We start from the raw sequence: 21285 nt of genomic DNA on the forward strand, positions 1-21285 counted from the left end.
AATGTTAACATCTTTAATTAAAAATAATTAATATGACTGCTTACTTTTCAATTTTATGGCTCTCTGCTCACAAGGGTGGGATTTTCAGGCTGAAAGCTGGCTGCTGGCGGAGAATCTGTTCCATTATCTCTAGATATTATGTTCAAGGATGATTTGTTTTCACTCCAGTTCAGAGATGACTACTTGTCTACTACAGATGGAGCCAGCATATATGCTCCTCTTATCATTCTCCTGGTTTTCCACATTCTGACAGAGGCACTAGGTTCTCACTGCCAACCTAAATGATCCTCTTTTCATTTAGTCACAGGGCAGAGTTATGCATTCGTTAAGAAGGGTGGTTTCAGGAACAGTTTTGAAGTGTTTTGTCAGTCTCCCGGTCATCTCTTGTGTGGTGCTTAGGGCAGCGTGCTAATGAGGCAGCTAATGTGTCATTGGCAAAATGAGATTGCTTTTTCTTCTAGCATGAACTAACTTACCAATACAGTAAACAGATTCCAGCAAAGAAGCTAATCTCTTCTTTCCAGTTAAGCATGCCTCCATGCCATTAGCTGCACTTTCAACTAGTTGCATTAATTATGAGCCTTAAATTAATTGAACAGTCTCTTTTAAAATCTTACTGAATTTATTTTGGAAATATTTATAAATTATATGCACAAAGATATGGTGCATACAGACATTATTGCTTACATCACACTTACCAATGTAGAGTTTGTCATTCAGATGTTAATATGATAACATCAACAAATTTATTTTAAAAATCTTTATTGTCCTTGTAAATGGTAGCTTATGCAAAAATCAGAAAGATATCTCATCAAAACACAATGAAACAGTGAGCAGCAAATGCAGTTTATTTGAAGCAAAAACAAATTTACAAACTGACATTTAAAACTCTCCTGGTTCAGAGGAATCAAGTTGGAGTGCAAAGCTAAGGTATAAGGAACATTGTAGCAGGAAGAAAGGGCCACAAACTTCAGAAAGGTAAAGCAGATCACGTGCAGTTCAACGTGATGTGGAATGTGCACTGTTTAAAAACACTGCTGTGCAAATGATCTATCATATAAGCACTCTGTCAGGGCAAGACAGAGAGCACAATTCATTCAGGATATTTCAGGCAGCTGGTTATACGGTAGCGTCAGCCAAATTGTCAGGTAACTTCTTTTCAACAAATTAAAGCACAATTGTTCAACAAGTACAGCTTTTCTTGATCTCTATGATGCAATGAGAATTTGATCAATTTTTTGTATCAAAACTGAAGGTGGAAACTACTCGTCAGCCACCAAAATTTTCATTCAACACTGATTTAAACCCACCATTTTTAATATTCATTTACCAGATAGCTTCAGCATTAAAACTGTTCCCTGGATGTGAGATTAAGAGTTCAGGTGACTAAAATGTTGTCTGTTTATACCCTACTTTATTTCACATTCTAACAGTACAGCAACACTGTAAACTCAGTGCAGATTCAGGTATTTGATTTGACTGTTGCTTCATTCTCAGGGTTGTGGGAAGAGCATTAACTGGTCCAATTGTCTTTCAGCTGAGAACTAACTAGTTAGGGCAGTTCAAGAGACATTGATAGGTTTCAGTGTATTGACAAGTACACAGGCCTTGATCTGAACCAACAATTCTCTCCAAGTATTGTGCCAAAACTAGTAATGTTCTCCCTTTTCTGTAGACATCCCTGTGAGCTAGAAGGGTCAAGTAAATGGTGAAACAACTCTGCAGGAAGCTAACACTGCATCCCCATGGCAGCCTCTAATGGTAAGTGGACAGTTTAACCCTCCAGGTTTGCAGGAGGAAGCCAGGACACTGCTACAGCCTCCCATCACAGAATAGGCAGTGCAAGACAGCAACAGGGAGAAGATGGATCCTGCCCATATTACAGTGCGAGTTCACTCATAGGAGACTGAATCAAGTGAACTGCATAACAACTACATGAACCTGACTGACGAGTTTCTGAATTACAATCATATTACTCCACAGATTGACTTTGGATATTCAGCAACTACATTTCACTGTTTCACTCTATGCCCTCTGTGGGGGGAGAGGAGGAGAAACTGTCCCACTACAACAGTTGCATAGGCTACAAATTAAACAATAATTCTGTCAATGACTAAATATGAAAGGCTGCTCCAAATCCCCTCCAGGGCATTTCAGAATGACAAGTGTCCCACCCAGCTCCTCGGCAATAATTGTGGATGCTCACTGTTGCAGGTGAACAGGGATACCCAATGTCACTTCACAATCAACGGACAGGAGCTACTCCCAGGTACTAGAAACATAAGCAATGTCATAAAGCATCCATCCTTTCCATCAAGACAATGCAGTGAGAGGCATTCAGATTCAGTGATGAAATGAATACAACACAAAATTATAAACAGTAATCTGCACAAAATGAACTGCTAAACCCGACAGCCTGGGGAAGAATCAATATAAATAATGGCAGATTTCCAGCAGCAAGCAGCTTTGTAACATAACTGGGTAATAGGATACCGAGAAATCACCATGTTTTCAAATCAGTGGCTAAAGGAGTAATCATGACATTAAAAATTAATAACACAACTGAAAATGAGTCCTTTGTAAAAGCATAAAAGCAAGGTGAACTGCTACAGATATGTAATGAGCAAATGAATTTGAATGGATACTGCGACTTGGCAATGAATTGGCTTTACCTCATCTTCCAGTCAATGCCTCTTAAGAACAGCAAATTAAAATTTCTTAGTAAATGCTAAGAATATACTTTCCATGTCTTTAGTTTGAATGGACTTGCAACATTTTAGTCTGTTACTTTAAGTGATATTAAATCATTGGTTTACAGGAGCTAAATTCTACCAATTGGGGCCACTATTTAGATACATGTAAATATTTATTAAAAGGAAGAAATATTTTCCATAAAATCCATAACAGTAATCCAATTTAGTCCAGATAGTTGTGGTTTCGTTTGACCATATCAACCCGAAACATTAACTCGCGCTCCTCTCTTGGCATATGTCAGGAAGCGTGGGAGTGATATTGAACACCAGTATTTAAATCCTGACTTTATGCGAAGTCGTGGAGCACAAAGACGAAACCTCAATAGGCTAATCTCAGATGCCCCCCTCTCCTCTCAACCTGCTGTTCTATAGGCAGTAGGAGCCCTTGAAACCCTCTTGGCACATAGGACCATGTACAGATGGCTGACCTAGAGATGGTTACGGACAATGAAGGGGGCACTTTACATCATACACTTTCAGATTTACATTGAAACTTTCCACTAAATGGCCAAGGTAAAGCAATCTTTCAGGACACCAAAGCTACTGCTGACAGACATATTACTAACTGGATTCTTGGCTTTCACCTGCAGCCTGGTTTGCAAGCATTGCACAGGCAAAAGCTCAAAGATCAGAAATATCTCCGTTTCTTCCATGCTTTCTCCAAGGGTGTAAGATCACGTTTACCCAGTTCAAAGTGAACAAGGTCACAGACTAGTTTCCACTGCGGAGCCCATGGGTAAACTGCCGTCGTCTGTCTCCTCGCACTGGCTAAAGGGACTGATCATCCTGTAACATTGATAGTTATATAGAAAGGAATTTGTATTGATAGAGGCGGAAATGTTTTGCATCACTTATAACCCTTAGTGTGGAAAACAAAGCTTGGAAGGAGGAAATAGTATGAGATTTAACAATTGAACTGACGCAAAAAGAAAATCATTTATAATTAATCATGGAATTCAGTAATACAGGTGATTACAACCCATAACAACTCCTTTCCCACTCCTACAATGCAGCACCCATGCAGCAATGCTATCCCATCACACGCAAGGCTGTAAGCAATGCACAATACAAGTTTCCTACTACTCGTAATAAGCCAAACAATTAGTTCCAGACACCCCAATGTTTACAAATTCACTGTGAGAAATGAGACTCAGTGGTTTACTATCCACCGTACTGCAGTGGACTCAAGTTTTAGCTGGCGTTTTAAACTGGTCTGGTTTACAGCTGAGAAATTTTGCAGATACCATCATGATATTGAGAGCAGACCTACAAACCAGGAGACGAAACCTACTTTCACAGAACTCATAGAAGTATTATTTTCAATCTAGCAAACCCCAGAGACCAGAGCCATTTGACAGGAAGCACAGACTAGCTCCCAGTCTTGTCACTTCCAATTTATAATAGCTTGCCCGCCCTCACATAGTACACAGGAATGTCTTGTATATCTCAACGTCTGCTGCCATTTAGTCATCAAACAGTTAATCTAGTCCAAAAAAAGGCAGAGGTAACATGATTAGCAACAGAGCCTGCAGTTTCTGTTTATTATCCAGTATTTGCCCTTGTTAATTTACAGGTCTTCACATGGACAGTGGATAACCTAGGAACCGATTCCATCGTGCTCTGCAACATTTCACTAGCACCACAAGGGCTGAGCCTACAGATTGGCAATTAATGAACGATTCTGACCTAGACTTTGCATTATTCTGCAACACCAAACTAACACAGTCTAGGTGAAATCAGAGTAGATATTGAAGGCTGCGATCTTGACGGTCCCAGACTGTTCGATTTCAACCACTGGAACAGCTTTTGGTTGTCTTATTGAACAGATAAGTCTGGCATAGATGGTCCCAAGCCCAGTTACAAAAGGAGGGCTGGGCATAGGGCTAGCAACCCATCCCGTTAAAAACCCAGAGTTACAGAAATGCCAAGAGAGGCTTCAAAAGCCTCATCCCAGGGAGAGGAAGGATCGTCACCTAGGAGATGTATGAAATTGTGTGGTGAAAGCAGAAGTCACAGGGCTGATAAATCTTCGGCCTGGGACTGAGGACTCTGGTGAGCTGCTGTCAGCAGCCTATGCCCCATTTGGGGTCATGGGCTTAAGAAGAATTTAACAGATCTTAAAAAATACAGGGAATGATGAACTCCCTGCTCTGTGCTTAACAGGCTGGTCTCCAAGTGAATTACAATTAATGAAATACAATCAAATGGTTAAACTGCCTACCAACACCTACACTGGACAACAAAGATTTTGCTTCCCGAATACTTTCAGGTGTTTCTTGTGGATTTTGGGTTGCTGATCATGAAAATCACCATGAAATTTCCTATTACACAAATTTTGTTTTGAAATTGCCTGTATTTGTTATTTCAAGTCATAAATCAAGTCAGAATAACTGATGCCAAGATTAAGGAAGGCATTTTTGTTGGTCCATAAAACAAACAGGTCATTAATGACTGGTAATTTGAAGAATGTCTAGTAGGACCAGATAAAATTACATGGAACGCATTCAAGGATGCTATTGAAAATCTTCTTGGTAACTACAGAGCACCAAACTATGTGCAGCTGGTTGACAACATGCTTCAAGCATACAAAACCATGAAGTGTAACATATTATGAAAGATTAATTTCCTGCATTCCCATTTAGACTTAATCCCTGCAAATCTTGGCACTGTTAGTGATGAGCATGGGGAAAGGTTTCACCAGGACATTGCAGTCATGGAGAAACGGTATCAGGACAACTGTAATCCATCAATACTGGCTGATTATTGTTGAACACTTAAGTGAGAATCCTCAGGCACTGAGCACAAAACAAAAATCATCAACATTTTTAGCTTAGTTGCACCATTATATAATTAAATGCATTATATTCAATAAAAGTTAATTTCTTGTTTCTCCAAATTCCTACATGGTACAAATAGTCTGAAATTATATTTGTGTTTAGTTTCAAGATCATACATAAAAAAAAACTTTTGAGGAAGTATTGCTTTTGGAAAAAAAAATTGTTGTCCAGTGTTATCAACCACCAAGTAGCCAGCTGAAAAGGAAAGCCTCTTGTTTAACTGGGAACCACTCTGCAGTTCTGCACCATATTCTGGACAACAGAAACAATGGGAGCAAACTGACAGAACAGTAATAAATGATCATGAGGTAGTCTGAAACTTGGAGACCTGGCCTGACTCTATTCTTCAACCAATATATTATAGGTACACAATACACATTCAAACTTGGTCAGTAGAATAAGAGAGTTAACAAATAACAAAGCTAAATAAAGAAATAACAAATTGAATCCAAGTACTGAGATTTGCTCCAAACCCAACAGGAATTGTGCTATGAACACAGCATTACCAGGATGTCACTGAGACCCAAATATTTAAACTGCCAAGAAAATGTGCCAGAAGGAAAAAAAAGGCACTCAGAAATCTGTGCCGCCTTCAAGATATAATAATGGACAAGTTCCTGAACTGGGGAAACAGGAACTGACAAAGGAACCCAAATGAGAGAGCCTAGAGCAAATTTCACAAGTGTGGTACAAACAGCAAGCAATTTGAGATGAGCAATTAAGTCAATTATATGACATGGAAAGTGCAGTGACTGAAATTACATTACCCTTCCCCATATCACTAATATGCAAAACATTTAATAAATAAGTCCAGTGACGACACTGGAAAGTTATCCATTGCATTGATTGATGCACTGACAATCAAACTGGCACTACAGTGGTTAAATACTAACATGTCCATGCTGGTGGTATATTTCAGGAATAATCCAGAGGACAGGTGGTGGTACAGATAAAATTATTGTATTGCAAGAAAGAATGCAATGTCTCAAATGCCTATTAACACAGTTCATTCAAAGACAGCTAACAAAGGAGCAAGAAAATCAGAATATTGCACTGTAAAGTCAGTAAAGTATGTATATGCACATTTTAAACAGCATTTTAGAAAAGAAATTTTCTACCACTTTTCAACTGTTCTACCTATGTTAAGTATGATGAAAGATACTTGTGAAAGGAAATCTTCATTTTTCTTGATACCACTGCTAAGTTCTGCGAGGCTGGTGACCACATATTTTCCACAGACAGCAGCACTTTGAAACGGTTTCATTAGCTCTGATTATTTTCATTGATACTGGTTCCTCCATTTGGCTGAATCTGAACAGACTCTAGGAGTGGCTTAATGAGCTGCCCAAAGGGACTGAAAACAAAAGGAGAGGAACACAGAAGTTAGATGTTATCCCACCCAATGAGCCTCTGCATCCAACACATCATCTTCCACAACTTCCAAAGGGATCCCACCACCAAAATTCTCTCTCCCTCCACCACCTCATTTCACAGGGATCACTCCCTCCGCGAACCCCTTGTCCATTCGTCCCTCCCCACCAATCTCCCTCCTCCCTCCTGGCACTTATCTCTGCAAGCAGCCGAAGTGGGATACCTGCCCATTCACTCCTCCCTCAGCTCCAAACAGTCATTCCAGGTGAGGCAACACTTCACCCACGGATCTGCTGAGGTCATCTACTGTGTCCGGCGTTCCCAATGCGGCCTCCTCCACGTTGGCGAGACCCATCGTAAATTGGGGACTGCTTCATTGAGCACTTCTGCTCCATCTGCCATAAGCAGAACTTCCTGACAGCCAAACATTTTAATTCCAATTCCCATTCCGACATGTTGGTCCACGGCCTCCTCTTGTGCCAAGATGAGGCCACCCTCAGGGTGGAGGAGCAACACCTTATATTCCGACTGGGTGGCCTCCAACCTGATGGCATGAACATCGATTTCTCCTTCCAGGTAAAAAAAAATCCCTCATCTCTTCTATTCCCCACTCTGGCCTCTTACCTCTTCTCACCTGCCCATCACCTCCTCCTGGATCCCTCCTTCCCTTTCTCCTATGGCCCACTCTCTTATCAGATTCCTTCCTCTCCAGCCCTTTACCTTTCCCATCCACCTGGCTTCACCTATCACCTTCTAGGTATCCTCCTTCCCCACCCCGTCTTTTTATTCTGGTGTCTTCCCCCTTCCTTTCGAGTCCCGAAGAAGAGTCTCAGCTTGAAGTGTTGACTGTTTATTCCTCTCCATAAATGCTGCCTGACTTGCTGAGTTCCTCCAGAGTTTTGTGTGTGGCTTTAGATTTCCAGCATCTGCAGACTTGTTCGTGTTTAGATTTTATTGTTCAGTTTTTACTGTTCCATTCAGAAGGCACAGATGCTTCATTGGGGAAGAGGTAATTCAATAGCATCTTGCCTAGACTGAATGCAGGGAATGTTGCTAGTCCATCCAACAATAAAGGGCCATCGTCGCTGACAACTGCACAATTTGTAGCCAGAATCACTGGACTGCAGTCAGGATTGGAAATCAACAAAGGCTGATAAATAGACTCTCCCTGCTCTAGCCCAGAGTTAATTACAGTGAAGGCAGAAGGCCTATTGGTCTGTTTGCATCAAAAAAGCTTTCCTAAGTCTTTAGAGACTCTTGCAGTGTCCCTACACAGATCAATGCATTCAGAAGAGAAGAAAAATATTGGAACAAAACTAAAAGTACAAGTACTTACGTTGATAAAACCTCAGAAGGTAGGTCTGTGATATAGGATGGAATCTTCTTCCCAGTAAGAAACTGGGCCACTTCATTACTGAATGTATTGCAGTTATGTTCAAAAAGTTTGTAGCATTCTCCCCTGCGTGGTTAAAGATTTCACACAACAGTTAATCAGTGGTAGGAAGACCAAAGATCTCACTGAATACCATAAGAACACAGGAACAAACTACTTACTGAACAGCAATAAATCTCCAGATATTGTCAGACCCCAGATGGATAAATAGATTTATTTTTGCCTGCTTTACTTATCAACAAATTTGGGTTCACTTCACATAACTTTCATCAAGTTTAGAATATATCCAACCAAATTAGGAAAAAACTCAAAATATGTTTAATAAGATGAACGAAGTTACACTGTGGCTAATAGACTATGATTCACAGACAGTATAATTGTGGCCAATGGTGTACACACAATTCTCCATGAATGGATACATGAGGAACTGATGTATGTTTTACCAGTGCACTGAACTACAGATGAGAACTACACTGAAACCGTGAACAATAGACCAAGAACTAAAACCTTACCTACCATCAAATCAAGGCATCGACAATATAAGCTAGGGCCTATAGGTTTCACCAATGACAGAATAATGCCAACAGGTTTAAGAAGAGGCATGCATCATCTTGAATATAGATCAAGGGTGATCTAATGAAAGCACTTAAGATGATTAAAGGATTTTTTTTTGCAGGCCTTGTAAAATAAAGATAAAATGCTAAAGATGCGCCCCATAAGCCAAGGACACAGAGAGGAACAACAACAAAGGATTTTTTGTTTAGAGAGCAAATTTCCACTGTTGTTCTTGACTTTACTCAATCACACTGAGGTCTTTGACTTCAACATTTGGACAAACTGTGGATTACCGTCCTCAAATCTGGCCACCGGCATTCTACACATTTCCTTTAGTGAAGTCACTAACAAGGAGGCCTGACCTTGGCATGAGCTACTGGACCAGAGGTAACTTTAGGGCACACTTCCTCACAATGATTACTGGAAACTTGGAACTCTCTTCAGGATTGTATCAACCAAAACTTTCAAAAGGGAAACTGACAGGGTTTTGTCAGGGGAAAAATGTTAAAGAACAATGAAATAGGATGGGTGAATGAAGCCACAAACATACATGAATTTTAAATTTACTCTTTTTTTTAAATCCAGTCCTGCTGAAGGGTCTTGGTCCAAAACATCAACTGTACTCTTTTCTATATGTGCTGCCTGGCCTGCCGAGTTCCTCCAGCATTTTGTGTTGCTTGAATCAGATTGGATGGGCTGAATGGCCTACTCTTATTCCAGTGTCCCTTTGTATATTTTGTACAAGTGAAAAATAAACTTCCTGGTCCCATCCTTGGTGAGAACTGAATATTCTGACTCAGCAGGACTGCCTTAATATTTTCTTAATACACAAATAGAGATGGCAATTTGCCTGGAAACTTAGACTGCATCTGTGAATAGTCCAGTTGCTTTATTCCAGAAGGTCCGAAAATAATGCAAGAATAATCAGAATGGAGGAGGTTATACCCACTAAGAACAGGGTAGGATTTTTTTTCCTCAGTAAAGTGAAATGAGGGTCAATCCTAAAGGTCTTCAAAATGTGTATTGATATATTACTGTCATGTGCACCAAGATACTGTGAAAAGCTGGTCTTGAATCCTGTTCATATAGATCAGACTATACAGTGCATCGCACTAGAGTAAGGTAAAGTAAAAACAATGTGGATTAAAGTGTAAAAGCCACCAAAAAGTGCAGTGCAGATAAATAATAAAGCACAAGATCATTACGAGGTAGAGAATGAGGCCAAGAGTCCATCTTATACAAGTACAGGACATGGAAAGATATTCATGAGAAATTAATTCTAGAAGCAATTAAGAAAAGGAATTTGGGAGAAACTAGGAAGTGGTTAGAATCTGGAATGGCTGTAATGACAAGGAAAGCTGCCAGAAAACATGAGAGAAAGCAGGGCATGTTGGTGGAACCAATACTTTGGGTGCACAAACCTGTGTGAACCGGGAAGAGTTAAAACTGGATCCTATCTGTAAATATTTTAAAACAAATACTATTCTAAGAAAAAAAAATTGCTAACTTTGTGATACAGCTCAACAAGATGATTAAATCTCAGTATTGACACAAAGGAAATCTGCAGCATTTAAAGCAATTCTTGAGAAACCTCACGTGAGTCAGCATTTTCAAGACGAGACTATAATTGAAAGACCTGATATGTGCCGTTTGGTCTTGCATGGCACAGCAATTCTTCATTGGCAACAACACAACTATAATGTGACACATCACTTTGGTAAATTCTATAATAGGTTCATTTTGTGTGGGGAGATGGTTTTGGGGGTTGATGTTCTTGTTCTGTTTTTGTTAGATTTTTTTGTGCAGGGGAGGGGGATTTGGGAGCTGATGTTTTTGTTGAGTTTCGTGCGGGGGGGGTTGATGATCGTATTGCCATTCTTTTTTTGCATGGGGGGTAGTGGGTTTACTGTTTCTCTTTGGTTCCATGACTTCCATGGTTTTCCTTGTTTTGTGGTTATCTGGAGAAGAAGAGTCTCAGAGTTGTACACTGAATGCATACTTTGATAGTAAATAAACCTTTGATTTATAAATACAGTAGATGACAAGTGGTATGCATAAAACCCACATTTTCCTGGATGTCTGCAAAGAGTAAGAATTTCAGGTTGTACACTGTATACATTCTCTGACATTAAATTGAACCATTGAAACAAACTGTACGGATATATGCTTTAGCACTGGTCATGCTGTTGGTAACTTAAAGTAAATCTGGATGCCCATATGGTTTGTTAAAGATTTTTTAAAGGAATAACTTTATTTGCCACATGTACATTCAAGCGTACAGTGAAATGTGTCACTTGTGTAGGGGATATGCTGGGGCCAGCCCATAGGTGTCGCCACATTTCCGGCACCAACAGAGCACGTTCGCAGCCTACTAAGCCTAACTTGTACATTGTGTGGGAGCAACCCCATGTGCTCATGAGGAGAATTACAAACTCCTTACGGGCAGCAGCAAGAATTGAACCCGATTTTACAGCTGACCTGCAGTAAAGCACTGCATTAACCGCTAAACTCTGCCACCCCTGTGGCTTTTAAACACAACAACTGGGCCTACTTTGCCTGCATGCAGAGAACACAAAAAAAGACAACAACCAGGAACTAACCTGAAGGATGATTCTCCCAAAGATGATAAATAGTCCATGATTAACTCCTCAGTCACTTCTGTGGTGCCAAGATCAATGACAGAGTCAGGTGGTCCAAGTAATGTCCCGCCCTGGGAATCAAATAAGTCACATTGGACACTATGGCATAAAATAAAAGTACCTACAAAATACTGGTGTCAAATTTTAAGTGGTTCCTGAATTGGAAGCATTGTACAAAAGGAAGTTAACCAAAAAGAATTCAGCAATGCCAGTTACGAAAACATCAAATTAGTTCTCCCGATGGAATGCAGAAACAAACTTTCAGATTTCTTTTTGACACAGCAGGAAGCCACTTAGCTCAATGAGGATACTGCAGCTCTCAGAGCAACCCCATCAATCCCATTCCTGGATTTATTTCCCTACAATCTACTCACAATTCACAGACTTATGCTGACTTAGCTGATCCCAGCTGAGCTGTCTACTCAATGCTTCTGTCGTTCCTCCCCGCGCCTTCTGGCACATCGAGTGGCAACCTTGTTGTTTCTGAAGCATTTGTTTTTTTTTACCAGGCCGAGTTGCTAGCTCGATGCTCAACCCAACACGGATGGAAAACATGCAAGGAGCTGGCCAGATTCAAACCCGGAACCATTTGCCTTGAAGTCCGGTGTGGATGCCACTACACCACTTGCTCAATGCTCCACGGAAGAGGAAATTAGCTAGGCTTCCTGAATTTGATAGCTTACCAATCAGATTTTGTTTATTTGTACAAAAACGTGCTAAAAGATATGTAGACAACATGCAGGTGGATATTGTTTGCTGAGGGGAAACCTGGGTGGAAAGGGGGTGGGGAAACAAGCTCCCGTGCGTATGAAGAAACAAGATGGGCTTGGTGCCACTAGCAGTTTTTATATCAGTGACGGGGTGACTGACCACCAGAACAAAGCTCCACAAAGGAGAGAGTGCAGTCCGATTCCTTATAGACACCAAGACTGTATGAGGTAGAAGCATGTGGCAAGCATCTTTTCCCTTTAGAAAATAATGAGTGGCCCAAGGTCATTATTGCCTATGTGGGCTGGAGGGGAATTTTGTCCAGAGGTGGTCCATTTAGCTGGATGTCAGGGTTTCTGTCTGTCAGGAGTTAGAGGGGAAAGGGTTTTTACATCAACAAGAAAGTCAGCTGAAGAACAGAATGAGTACATAATGAGGCAAACACTTTGGGAAAAAAAAATAAAGAAAATACTCACCGGCTGACAGTTGGCAATTCCACCTGATCCATAGAAGAACTCTTCACCATTAACAACAATTGCAGTGTGCCTGACAGAAGCCAGATACAATAAACATTTTAATACTATAATTAAAACATAGTTACAAACACATTACCAAAAGAATATTATTTAGAAAATGCAATTAACTCACCATATTCCATCAAGTTGTTTTCCTGTTAAAATAAGAAAACAAAAGGTAAGGCAAACAGCCACTGAGGAACAGAAGTATTAGGATCTTCCTATTGACCCACCTCTCACCTTTACATGACTCAGTTACATCTCCCCTAAGCATTCACTGCTCCAAGATCTTTCCCTTACGTTACAACTTTCTATACTGTATTCAAATATTTTCGTAAACCCCTTTACTCACGGTAGAATAATCTTTAAGTTTCTGTAATGTGGTCAGAGCAGTACCCTTTATGATTCTAATGCCACTGCCTTAATCATGAATAACTGTCAGGTTGTCACCACATTTCAGAGGTGGTCATGATTCTTTAAGCAAATGTTTTGCTAAATCTGGTCTTCTTGAACAAGAAACCAGTATTTGTTTTAAAAATAGGAGAAAATTCATTCAGTGGGTTTTGATGGGTAAAAGTTATATTAATGCAACAATTCAAGGTGGCAGCAGGTTACCACACCCAAGGTCAACTAGGGATGGGAAATTAAGGCTCATCAACTTGAGAAGCCCACATTCCCTTAAGGAATAAATTTAAAAAATAACGAGAAGAGATGGAAGTAGATGAGGGACTGTAGGTATTTGAAATCCTCGAAAAAGAACTGGTTTAAAAAAAAAGAACGTGGGATAATGGAACAATGCATTTAGATTTTAATACAGGATTATATACAAATGAGCACTTGTTCGGTAGGGCCCGGGCTTAGTTAACAAGAATAATGACATTGGAGGTGAGAAGGATCAGATGGTCACATATTATTAAAAATATCTAAGCAAAACATTTTATTTACCCTCTAAAGCAGAATTTCCCAATGTCGACATTAAAAAGGTTGGGAACCCCTACTCTAAAGGTAGAACCACTTTTTGACACATGCGCTTTTTGTCATCCTCCATTGCAACGTCCCATTAAAATGGGAGATTCGATCACAAATGTGGCAGATTAAAGTGTGCCCATGATCTACTATGCCATCTATGTGGTATCTGAATAACCACCTGCCAAAGTACTCTTGGGCCTCTGGAAGCCAGCATGGTCAAGATCAAAAGTTAATAAATTTCACGTCACATGCCGGTGATAATAAACCTGATTCTGATTAATTTATTGTCAAAGTACGTATGCAGTGTACAACTCTGAGATTCGTCCTCTCCAGATAGCCATGAAACAAAGAAAACCGTGGAAGATGCTCAAAAGAGAAACATCAATCCACACCCACCAGCAGAAAAATAAAGAACAGCAACAAGAGCAACAACTCAAATACCCTCCCCCCCGCACAAAAAAACTAAACACAACAAGAACATTCCCAAACCCCATCCTCTTCCACAAACAAAAACTTAACAAAATATGCCACACAGAAAGAACGGGCTAAAAACACAAAATATAAAATTCATAGAGGTGAAAGAGTCCACGGTGTCCAATCCATCAAAGCAGAACCTCGGTAACATCGACATAGGGGAAAAATTAAATTGCAGGCTCCGACAGTTCCAGTAACACATGAAAGGTGAAAAAGAAACATAAAAGAAGTGAAATAAACAGTTTGTGGACTATCTGGAAGACGTTGACTGAGGGAGTGTTGTACACTGGGCACCATCTTGACCCAAAGTCAATCAGATGTGAGAAAAGTTGAAGTCACTTGAATCTGAAACTTACGTCACTGGCTTGAAAGTAACTCATTCTCTGGTCATCCCTGCTTTTCCTATAGTGTGCAATCTGCTTTTCATACAGCCAAACAACTTGCCAGGACATGTTAGAAGGACAGCATGGAACCAACAATTGTGGTTCGAGTGGAGCCACAGGGAAACCACACCAGGCACAGGAGGTTGGCTGATATTAAGGTAAAGGTGTTGTAGTGGTCACAATTTATACTTCCCATCTTTTTCAAAAAGGAAGAAATGTTTTTCAAATTCTCAGAGGGCCACAGTGGGACAAATTGAAAACCATTGGATGAAAGCAGAACAGATTAGTCATGCAATACCATCATTTGTACTGTACCCTATATTGTATACATCAGACATCCCTGTAGCACTGTACTCTATACTGTATATGAGACATCACTATAGCACCATATCCTATATTGTGTACATCAGACATTTTAAATAATCCTCTCTGCGCCTTGTTTGGTGCATCGGGCAGCAACCTTGCTGTTTCTTTTGGTGTTTGTCTGTTTTACAAGGCCGAGTTGCGAGTTCGATATTAAACTCAGCACGAATGCAAAACGTGCAAGGAGCTGGCTGGATTTAAACCTGGAACCATTTGCTCCGAAGTCCCGTGTGGATGCCACTACACCACATATGATTCAGGGGAAATTTGGGTTATTTTTGCATTCCACGGCCACATGATTAATACTACACCATTTTTCATGAAGGGCTCTTACTGATACAATAAGCAACAAGGAGAGAACAAACTATAACCATCACCCAAGAATCTACCAGTGTCAGAGTAAAGCAAGCTTGATTACATCATCCATCTGCTTCACTCAGCTGATTAAACATGTGTATTAAATATATGCCCTTGTCTTTGGAGGACAATGAATAAAGAAAACCTTACTTATTGACAAAGGATCATGTGATCATCTGAACCTTCTCAGCTCCAATGTCACTCTCCACAGAAACACAGAACACTTGTGGATTGTACCTCCGGATTTATTTAATACATTTGATTTGCTGAGCTAGCTTCCTTTCACCCAAGAGCCAGATCTGTTCTCTTAGTACTTAAAAGTATTTCCCCTGCGATTATGAAAGAACTTCTACACAGATGTGGTCAGTGAAGTAGACAATAGGCCCTTTACCCCTTGGGCTTGTTTTACCTTTCATTCAAACCACTGCTGACCAACCAGTTAATTATTCCTCCCCTGACCCAACGAACATTTACTCCAACTCTTTGGAGAACGCTGCAGATTTCTCCTCTCCTTTGCTGATTTCACTTATACGAGACCTAGCTCTAATTTTGAAGTGTCCCCATTCTTTATTCCCATAGCACATACACATAGTACCAACTTGCCTATTAACGGTTCAACTCAGAATTCAGCCCCCTCCCCCAGCCTGCCCTCAATATTAAAGTGCATATAAGACAAAGATATAGAAACTGCTTTCATAATTTAACCCTGTGAGATCTCGGCACTTCAGCCTATCCTCACTGAAGCATTTTTATCAATTTCTCTAATTGGGTTACAGGTTTTAAAACTATCTGTTTAAACAAAAACTGCCTGGGCTTCAAACGAACTGGTTACAACCTTGGCATTCTACATGATCCTGAGCTGGCTTCCAATGCCAGATTACTTCAGAATCAGGTTTAGTATCACAGATTAATATCACATTGTAAAATGTGTTGACAGCGACAGCAGTACAATACATAGTAACAGGAAAAATTTGAAAATATATGTACATATACAACTTTAATTCTGTTTTTAAACATGTTCAACTATACAAAATATATAGACATATGTGTATACACATACATATATACGAGGGGTGATTGATATGTTCGTGGCCTAAGGTAGAAGGAGTCAATTTTAGAAAACTTGGCACATTTATTTTTCAACATAGTCTCCGCTTATATTTACACACACAGTCCAGTGGTCATGGAGCATAAGGATCTTGGACCCCCAGAAAGTGTCCACAGATGGGTGATTGATAAGTTTGTGGCCTAAGGTAGAAGGAGATGAGTTATACAGCTCTCGTTACATACACATGCAGGTCAACTCTTTGAGTGATTATACAGAAAGTTTGAAGTTAATAACTCATCTCCTTCTACCTTAGGCCACGAACTTAGCAGTCACTCCTGATGCATTATTAACTTCAAACTTTCTGCATAATCACTCAAAGAGTTGACCTGCACGTGCATGTAACGAGAGCTGTTTAACTCATCTCCTTCTACCCTAGGCCACGAACTTATCAATCACCCATCTGTGGACACTTTCTGGAGGTCCAGGATCCATATGCTCCATGACCACTGGACTGTGTGAGTAAATGTAGCGGTGGGGGGGACTATGTTGAAAAATAAATGTGCCAGGTTTTCTAAAATGGACTCCTTCTACCTTAGGCCACGAACTTATCAATAACCCCTTGTATAATATACACATATTTATAATATAGTTAAATTAAATAGTTAGTGCAAAAAATAGAAATGAAAAAGAGGTGGTGTTCATGGGTTCAATGTCCATTCCACGAAGATTGTTCATTTCTGTCTGCAAATGGTAAGTTGTCTCCACTTTTGCCTCAGTTGACCTTCACCAAGACTCTCAACCATGCATGTTACCTTTAACCTGAATTATTCCAGCGCTCTCCAGACCAGCCTCCCATTACCTCCAAAACGAAATTAACCCACAATTGTGTCGTCTTCCATTTTAATCCCATTAGCTGTTGTCGACAGTTCTCCCTGAACCACGGTCCCCTTTTCAAACCTGCTGATACCACCTTCCCTCAAAAGAATACCAGTTCTAGATCCTTATAGCCTCGTAGACAACCTCTCCTCTGCAAGTCCTTGAATACTTCTCAGCCTTCAAAATCTGTGCTATCTCATCTAAAATTCCTCTGAATCCCTTTGCTCTGGTTTACGCCCTTGCAGTAGCACTTTGATGACCCCGCTTGAAATCATAGACAACCTTGTGATTACGACAAAGCAACCTTCAACCGTTGTCCCTTTCAAGATGGGCGGCATTTTGAACCGCCAATTCCATCACCACCTTCATAACCTATTTCCATCCTTCTACCCAGTCATAGTCATAATCACTGGCAGCGGCTTCTCTCCCACACTCTCCCCTCTTGTTAAACCTCCATTTTTTTTCCTTCTCTTCTACGTAAATTAGATCACAGCTGACCTGCAAAATCAGTTATATTTTTCAGTATTTTGGCCAAAATTGTGACCATCACCCTATGTCTATTCTTGAGACTTTGTAACGTTTTGCTTGACAACGCTTCTGTAAGGGAGAATGATAGATCTTTGCTTTTCTAAGGATACCATAAATTGAATGTCGTTGTTAAAGCTAACATTACATTTTCTCACTCTGATGTTCATGTACATGTTCACTCAGGTTTCCTGTTCTTGCTGACGACAGATTTAAAATGCTCAGATGCCCAGCTCAATTTTAACCCTCAAACCCTCAAGATTCCTCAGAATCTTACCATCTGTATATTTGATGTTAATTCCTTAACCATTGGTGAACGTCCTTCACATAATGCGATGTTAAAGTCTGAAATTGTCACCAAACTTCCTTTAAATGAATGATTCTTTTAAATGTACATCTACCACCAGTCACTTAAGTGTTTCAAGGTTTCTTTAAATGACTCTGTGCCAAAAAGTGCAGGTACCTGTGCCTTCCCACACCTTTCAAATTGCTCTGCTCAGAATTTCTAATTGGAACATTAGAAGTTTGCTGCACCACTACCTAGTGCCAGAACAGGGAAATTACACCACTTGGCCTTTGCTGTGAACCTGAGGCACACAGGCCAAAAGTTACTTCACTGTACAGTATTCATGCTAAGTCATAGCAGACACAAGAGTCAGTCAAGGCTTCTGGTTAATGAGCAGGTAACTGCAGAGCAAAATATCAGCATAAATTAAGGTCTTTTTTGATAAAACCCATATGGATCCACCAACTTTTGGTGAAAATAGAATTCAATAGCTTTCAAACTTTTCTTACAACTTTTTTTTGAAAACGGTGAGGAAATATTATTGAAAGGGAATCGAAGAATCTCTTACAGAGCGCTGCCAGAGCCAGGAAAGCAGACATCAGTCTCATTCTGTGAAGTTTGTAGTTTAGTTTAACATCTTATTATGCCTTTCAATTCCTCTTCTCATTGCTACCATCAGGAAGGAGGTACACAGGCCTGAAGGCACACACTCAATGATTTAGCAACAGCTTCTTCCCCTCTGTCATCTGCTTTCTGAATGGATATTGAACCCACGAACACTGCCTCACTACACTTTAAAAGAAATTATTGAAACAGAAATAACAAGTACTTTATTGATCCCGAGTGGGAAGTTCTTTTGTTACAGCAGCAACATTTAAAAACACTCTTAGCAGAATGCAGACCTAATAATAAAGTACAGAATAATAATATACACAGTAATATATAGTTTAACTATTTTACTGCAATTATGGTTTTTTCTCTATATTATCATCTACTGCATTGTACTGCTGCCACAAAGTTAACAAATTTCACAACATATGTCCGTGACATTTTATTAAACCTGATTCTGATCAAACATCTGAAAACATTTTACACATTGAAAAGTACACAGACTGCTTCACAGCCAAACTTAGTGGCAATGTTGCGCCCAGCACAATCTCACACTAAGCAATGAGCAATGATTCTGCAACTTTGGTTCAGGATGGCTGAAAGGGAAACGCTGGCCTGAAAAAATACAGAGATCTTCTTTCATGTTATTATTGAACACAATGACTATTCTGTGAATACAACACAGCTGCTAAAATTAGTGTCAGTAAAATTGCAAATGACTCACACAAATCACTTTTCACTCGAGGGGGAAAAAAATCATGTTAGGGCTTACTAGACCTTACTGCAATGTTCCAGCTTCCTTTTGTATCAAAAACATTTAAGAAAGGATTGTTGGGGTCAAACAGAAGTGGATTTTTCTCCCTCGTGCAGAGTATTTCAAAGCAAGACGGAACGGGAGAATTTTTTTTAAAAACGAGACTGATATTAAAGGAAATTCCAGAAATACAAAACAGTCCTGGCAGCTATCTACTCATTAGTTTGCTCTTTCGCTTTTTCAGATACTGATCGAGCTTTGGTCCAACTTCAGCTTCTGAGGAAAAGTTGCTGGCAAGTGAAGTGTCCAAACAGGAGTCACCAGATAACCTTCTCATCTCTTCAATGCCGGCTGTTTTGATGGGGAAGCAAGTGGACCGGGGGAAGAATAAAACTAGACGAGATAGGAAGAACAACTACATTTCACACATGGCATGAACTCCCAGTCCTGCAAAGGAGTGTGATCATTTATTTAAACCTAGCACTTACACCTGCTCTGTTAACAGTCTTAGTGACACAAACAAGATGATTAGTTACAGGTTTCAATTTCCTTAAAGTCCAAATTAAAACACAAAAATTAGACCGTTTTCAATTCTGGCAACTCATCCTTCACAAAACACAAAAGCGTTCAAATGAGTACAAATAATTCATTACAAGATAAAATTCCGTATTGTATTTGCCGCGGCCTAGTGACGGTTACCGCCACCCCGGCCTCGATTTGCGGCACCTGCATCTTCCCGGGGACGGTAAGGTTTCAACTCACCGAGCATCAAGGGGCTGAACTGACGAGCGAGTCCTCGGGACAGGTCGTAGACGTAAAGTTTGACGGGATGAGGCGCCGTCTCCATCGTGCCGGGGGCTGAGTTGCTCGTTGCCAGCTTCCGCTTCACTCTGTCCGGCGACGCAAACACAAACACCGGGGCCCCGGGCAGGATGCCTCCGCATGAAGCGATCCGGACGGCCCTGAACGCCCCGCCCCCCTTTCTTCCCGTCACCGCCGCTTGGTCACGCCTCCTGCCCGTCAACAGTTCGACCACTCACTGCTCCTTAACGCCCCGACGTCGCCGCCGTTTGGTCCCGCCTCCTACCCAATCAACGTTTCGGCCCGCGTCGCAGTCCCGCCCCCGTCAGCTCCTCCTACCCATGATTGGTTCGTCTCCCGTCTATCGACGACTCAACCACGCCCACACGGGCAGCCCGGAGTCCCGTCCCGTGCAGTGACGCAAGCGGGCAGCATCGATGGTTTTCGATGGTCAAGGACGCAAGTCAGCGATATGAGGGGGTGGGGAAAGAGAATTGGATACCAAAGTTGACCAGACGACATTTGTTGTAAACCTGGCAACTAGAGACAGAAAAGAAATAAACGTTTTGGAATAGCATCAGTTTTAATGTCACTGGCATATGACGTGAAATTTGTCGACTTTGCGGCAGCAGAACAATGCGATACGTGATAATAGAGAGAAAACTGAGACCTACAGTAATTATTTGAGTATATGTAGTCAAATAAGTATTTAAATTAATAGAATTTTGAAAAGTAGTGAGGTAATGTTCACGGGTTCAATGTTCATTAAGAAATCGGATGGCAGAGGGGAAGAAACTGTTCCTGAATCATTGAAGTATCAGACAGGTACTTCTGCATTTTTTGGAGAATACCAATAAAGAAATTGCCTGCTCTCAACTAGGAACCGCACCCCGCCCCCCCGTCCATTTTGCCTTATTCACTCTCAGTGGCTTCTCTTTCACTTCTTTGATAAAATGTTGACTAGGACTTGTTTCCATATCTCTTTCCTTAGAATCTTACCTTAACACTGCTGTTATTTCATCCATTCCCTTTAATTTCACTCACTGCCTTTCCCCCCCTATTTTCTCAC

At 40.6% G+C, this 21285-nt stretch overlaps 1 protein-coding gene across 1 annotated transcript; it reads right to left on the reverse strand.

Moving 5' to 3' along the window:
* Window positions 1-614: 614 nt before the first annotated feature.
* Window positions 615-20402, reverse strand: LOC134354038 (desumoylating isopeptidase 1-like). Its single transcript, XM_063062717.1, has 6 exons — window positions 20178-20402; window positions 12905-12926; window positions 12733-12802; window positions 11510-11619; window positions 8298-8420; window positions 615-6944 (listed from the first exon to the last, which is right to left on the reverse strand). The coding sequence occupies exons 1-6, from the start codon at window positions 20260-20262 to the stop codon at window positions 6854-6856; spliced, it is 501 nt and encodes a 166-aa protein (XP_062918787.1). The 5' UTR covers window positions 20263-20402; the 3' UTR covers window positions 615-6853.
* Between the last annotated feature and the right edge of the window lie 883 nt (window positions 20403-21285).

This window comes from Mobula hypostoma, chromosome 11 (assembly GCF_963921235.1).
Source record: "Mobula hypostoma chromosome 11, sMobHyp1.1, whole genome shotgun sequence".
In the NCBI taxonomy this organism is placed as follows: Eukaryota; Metazoa; Chordata; class Chondrichthyes; order Myliobatiformes; family Myliobatidae; genus Mobula; species Mobula hypostoma.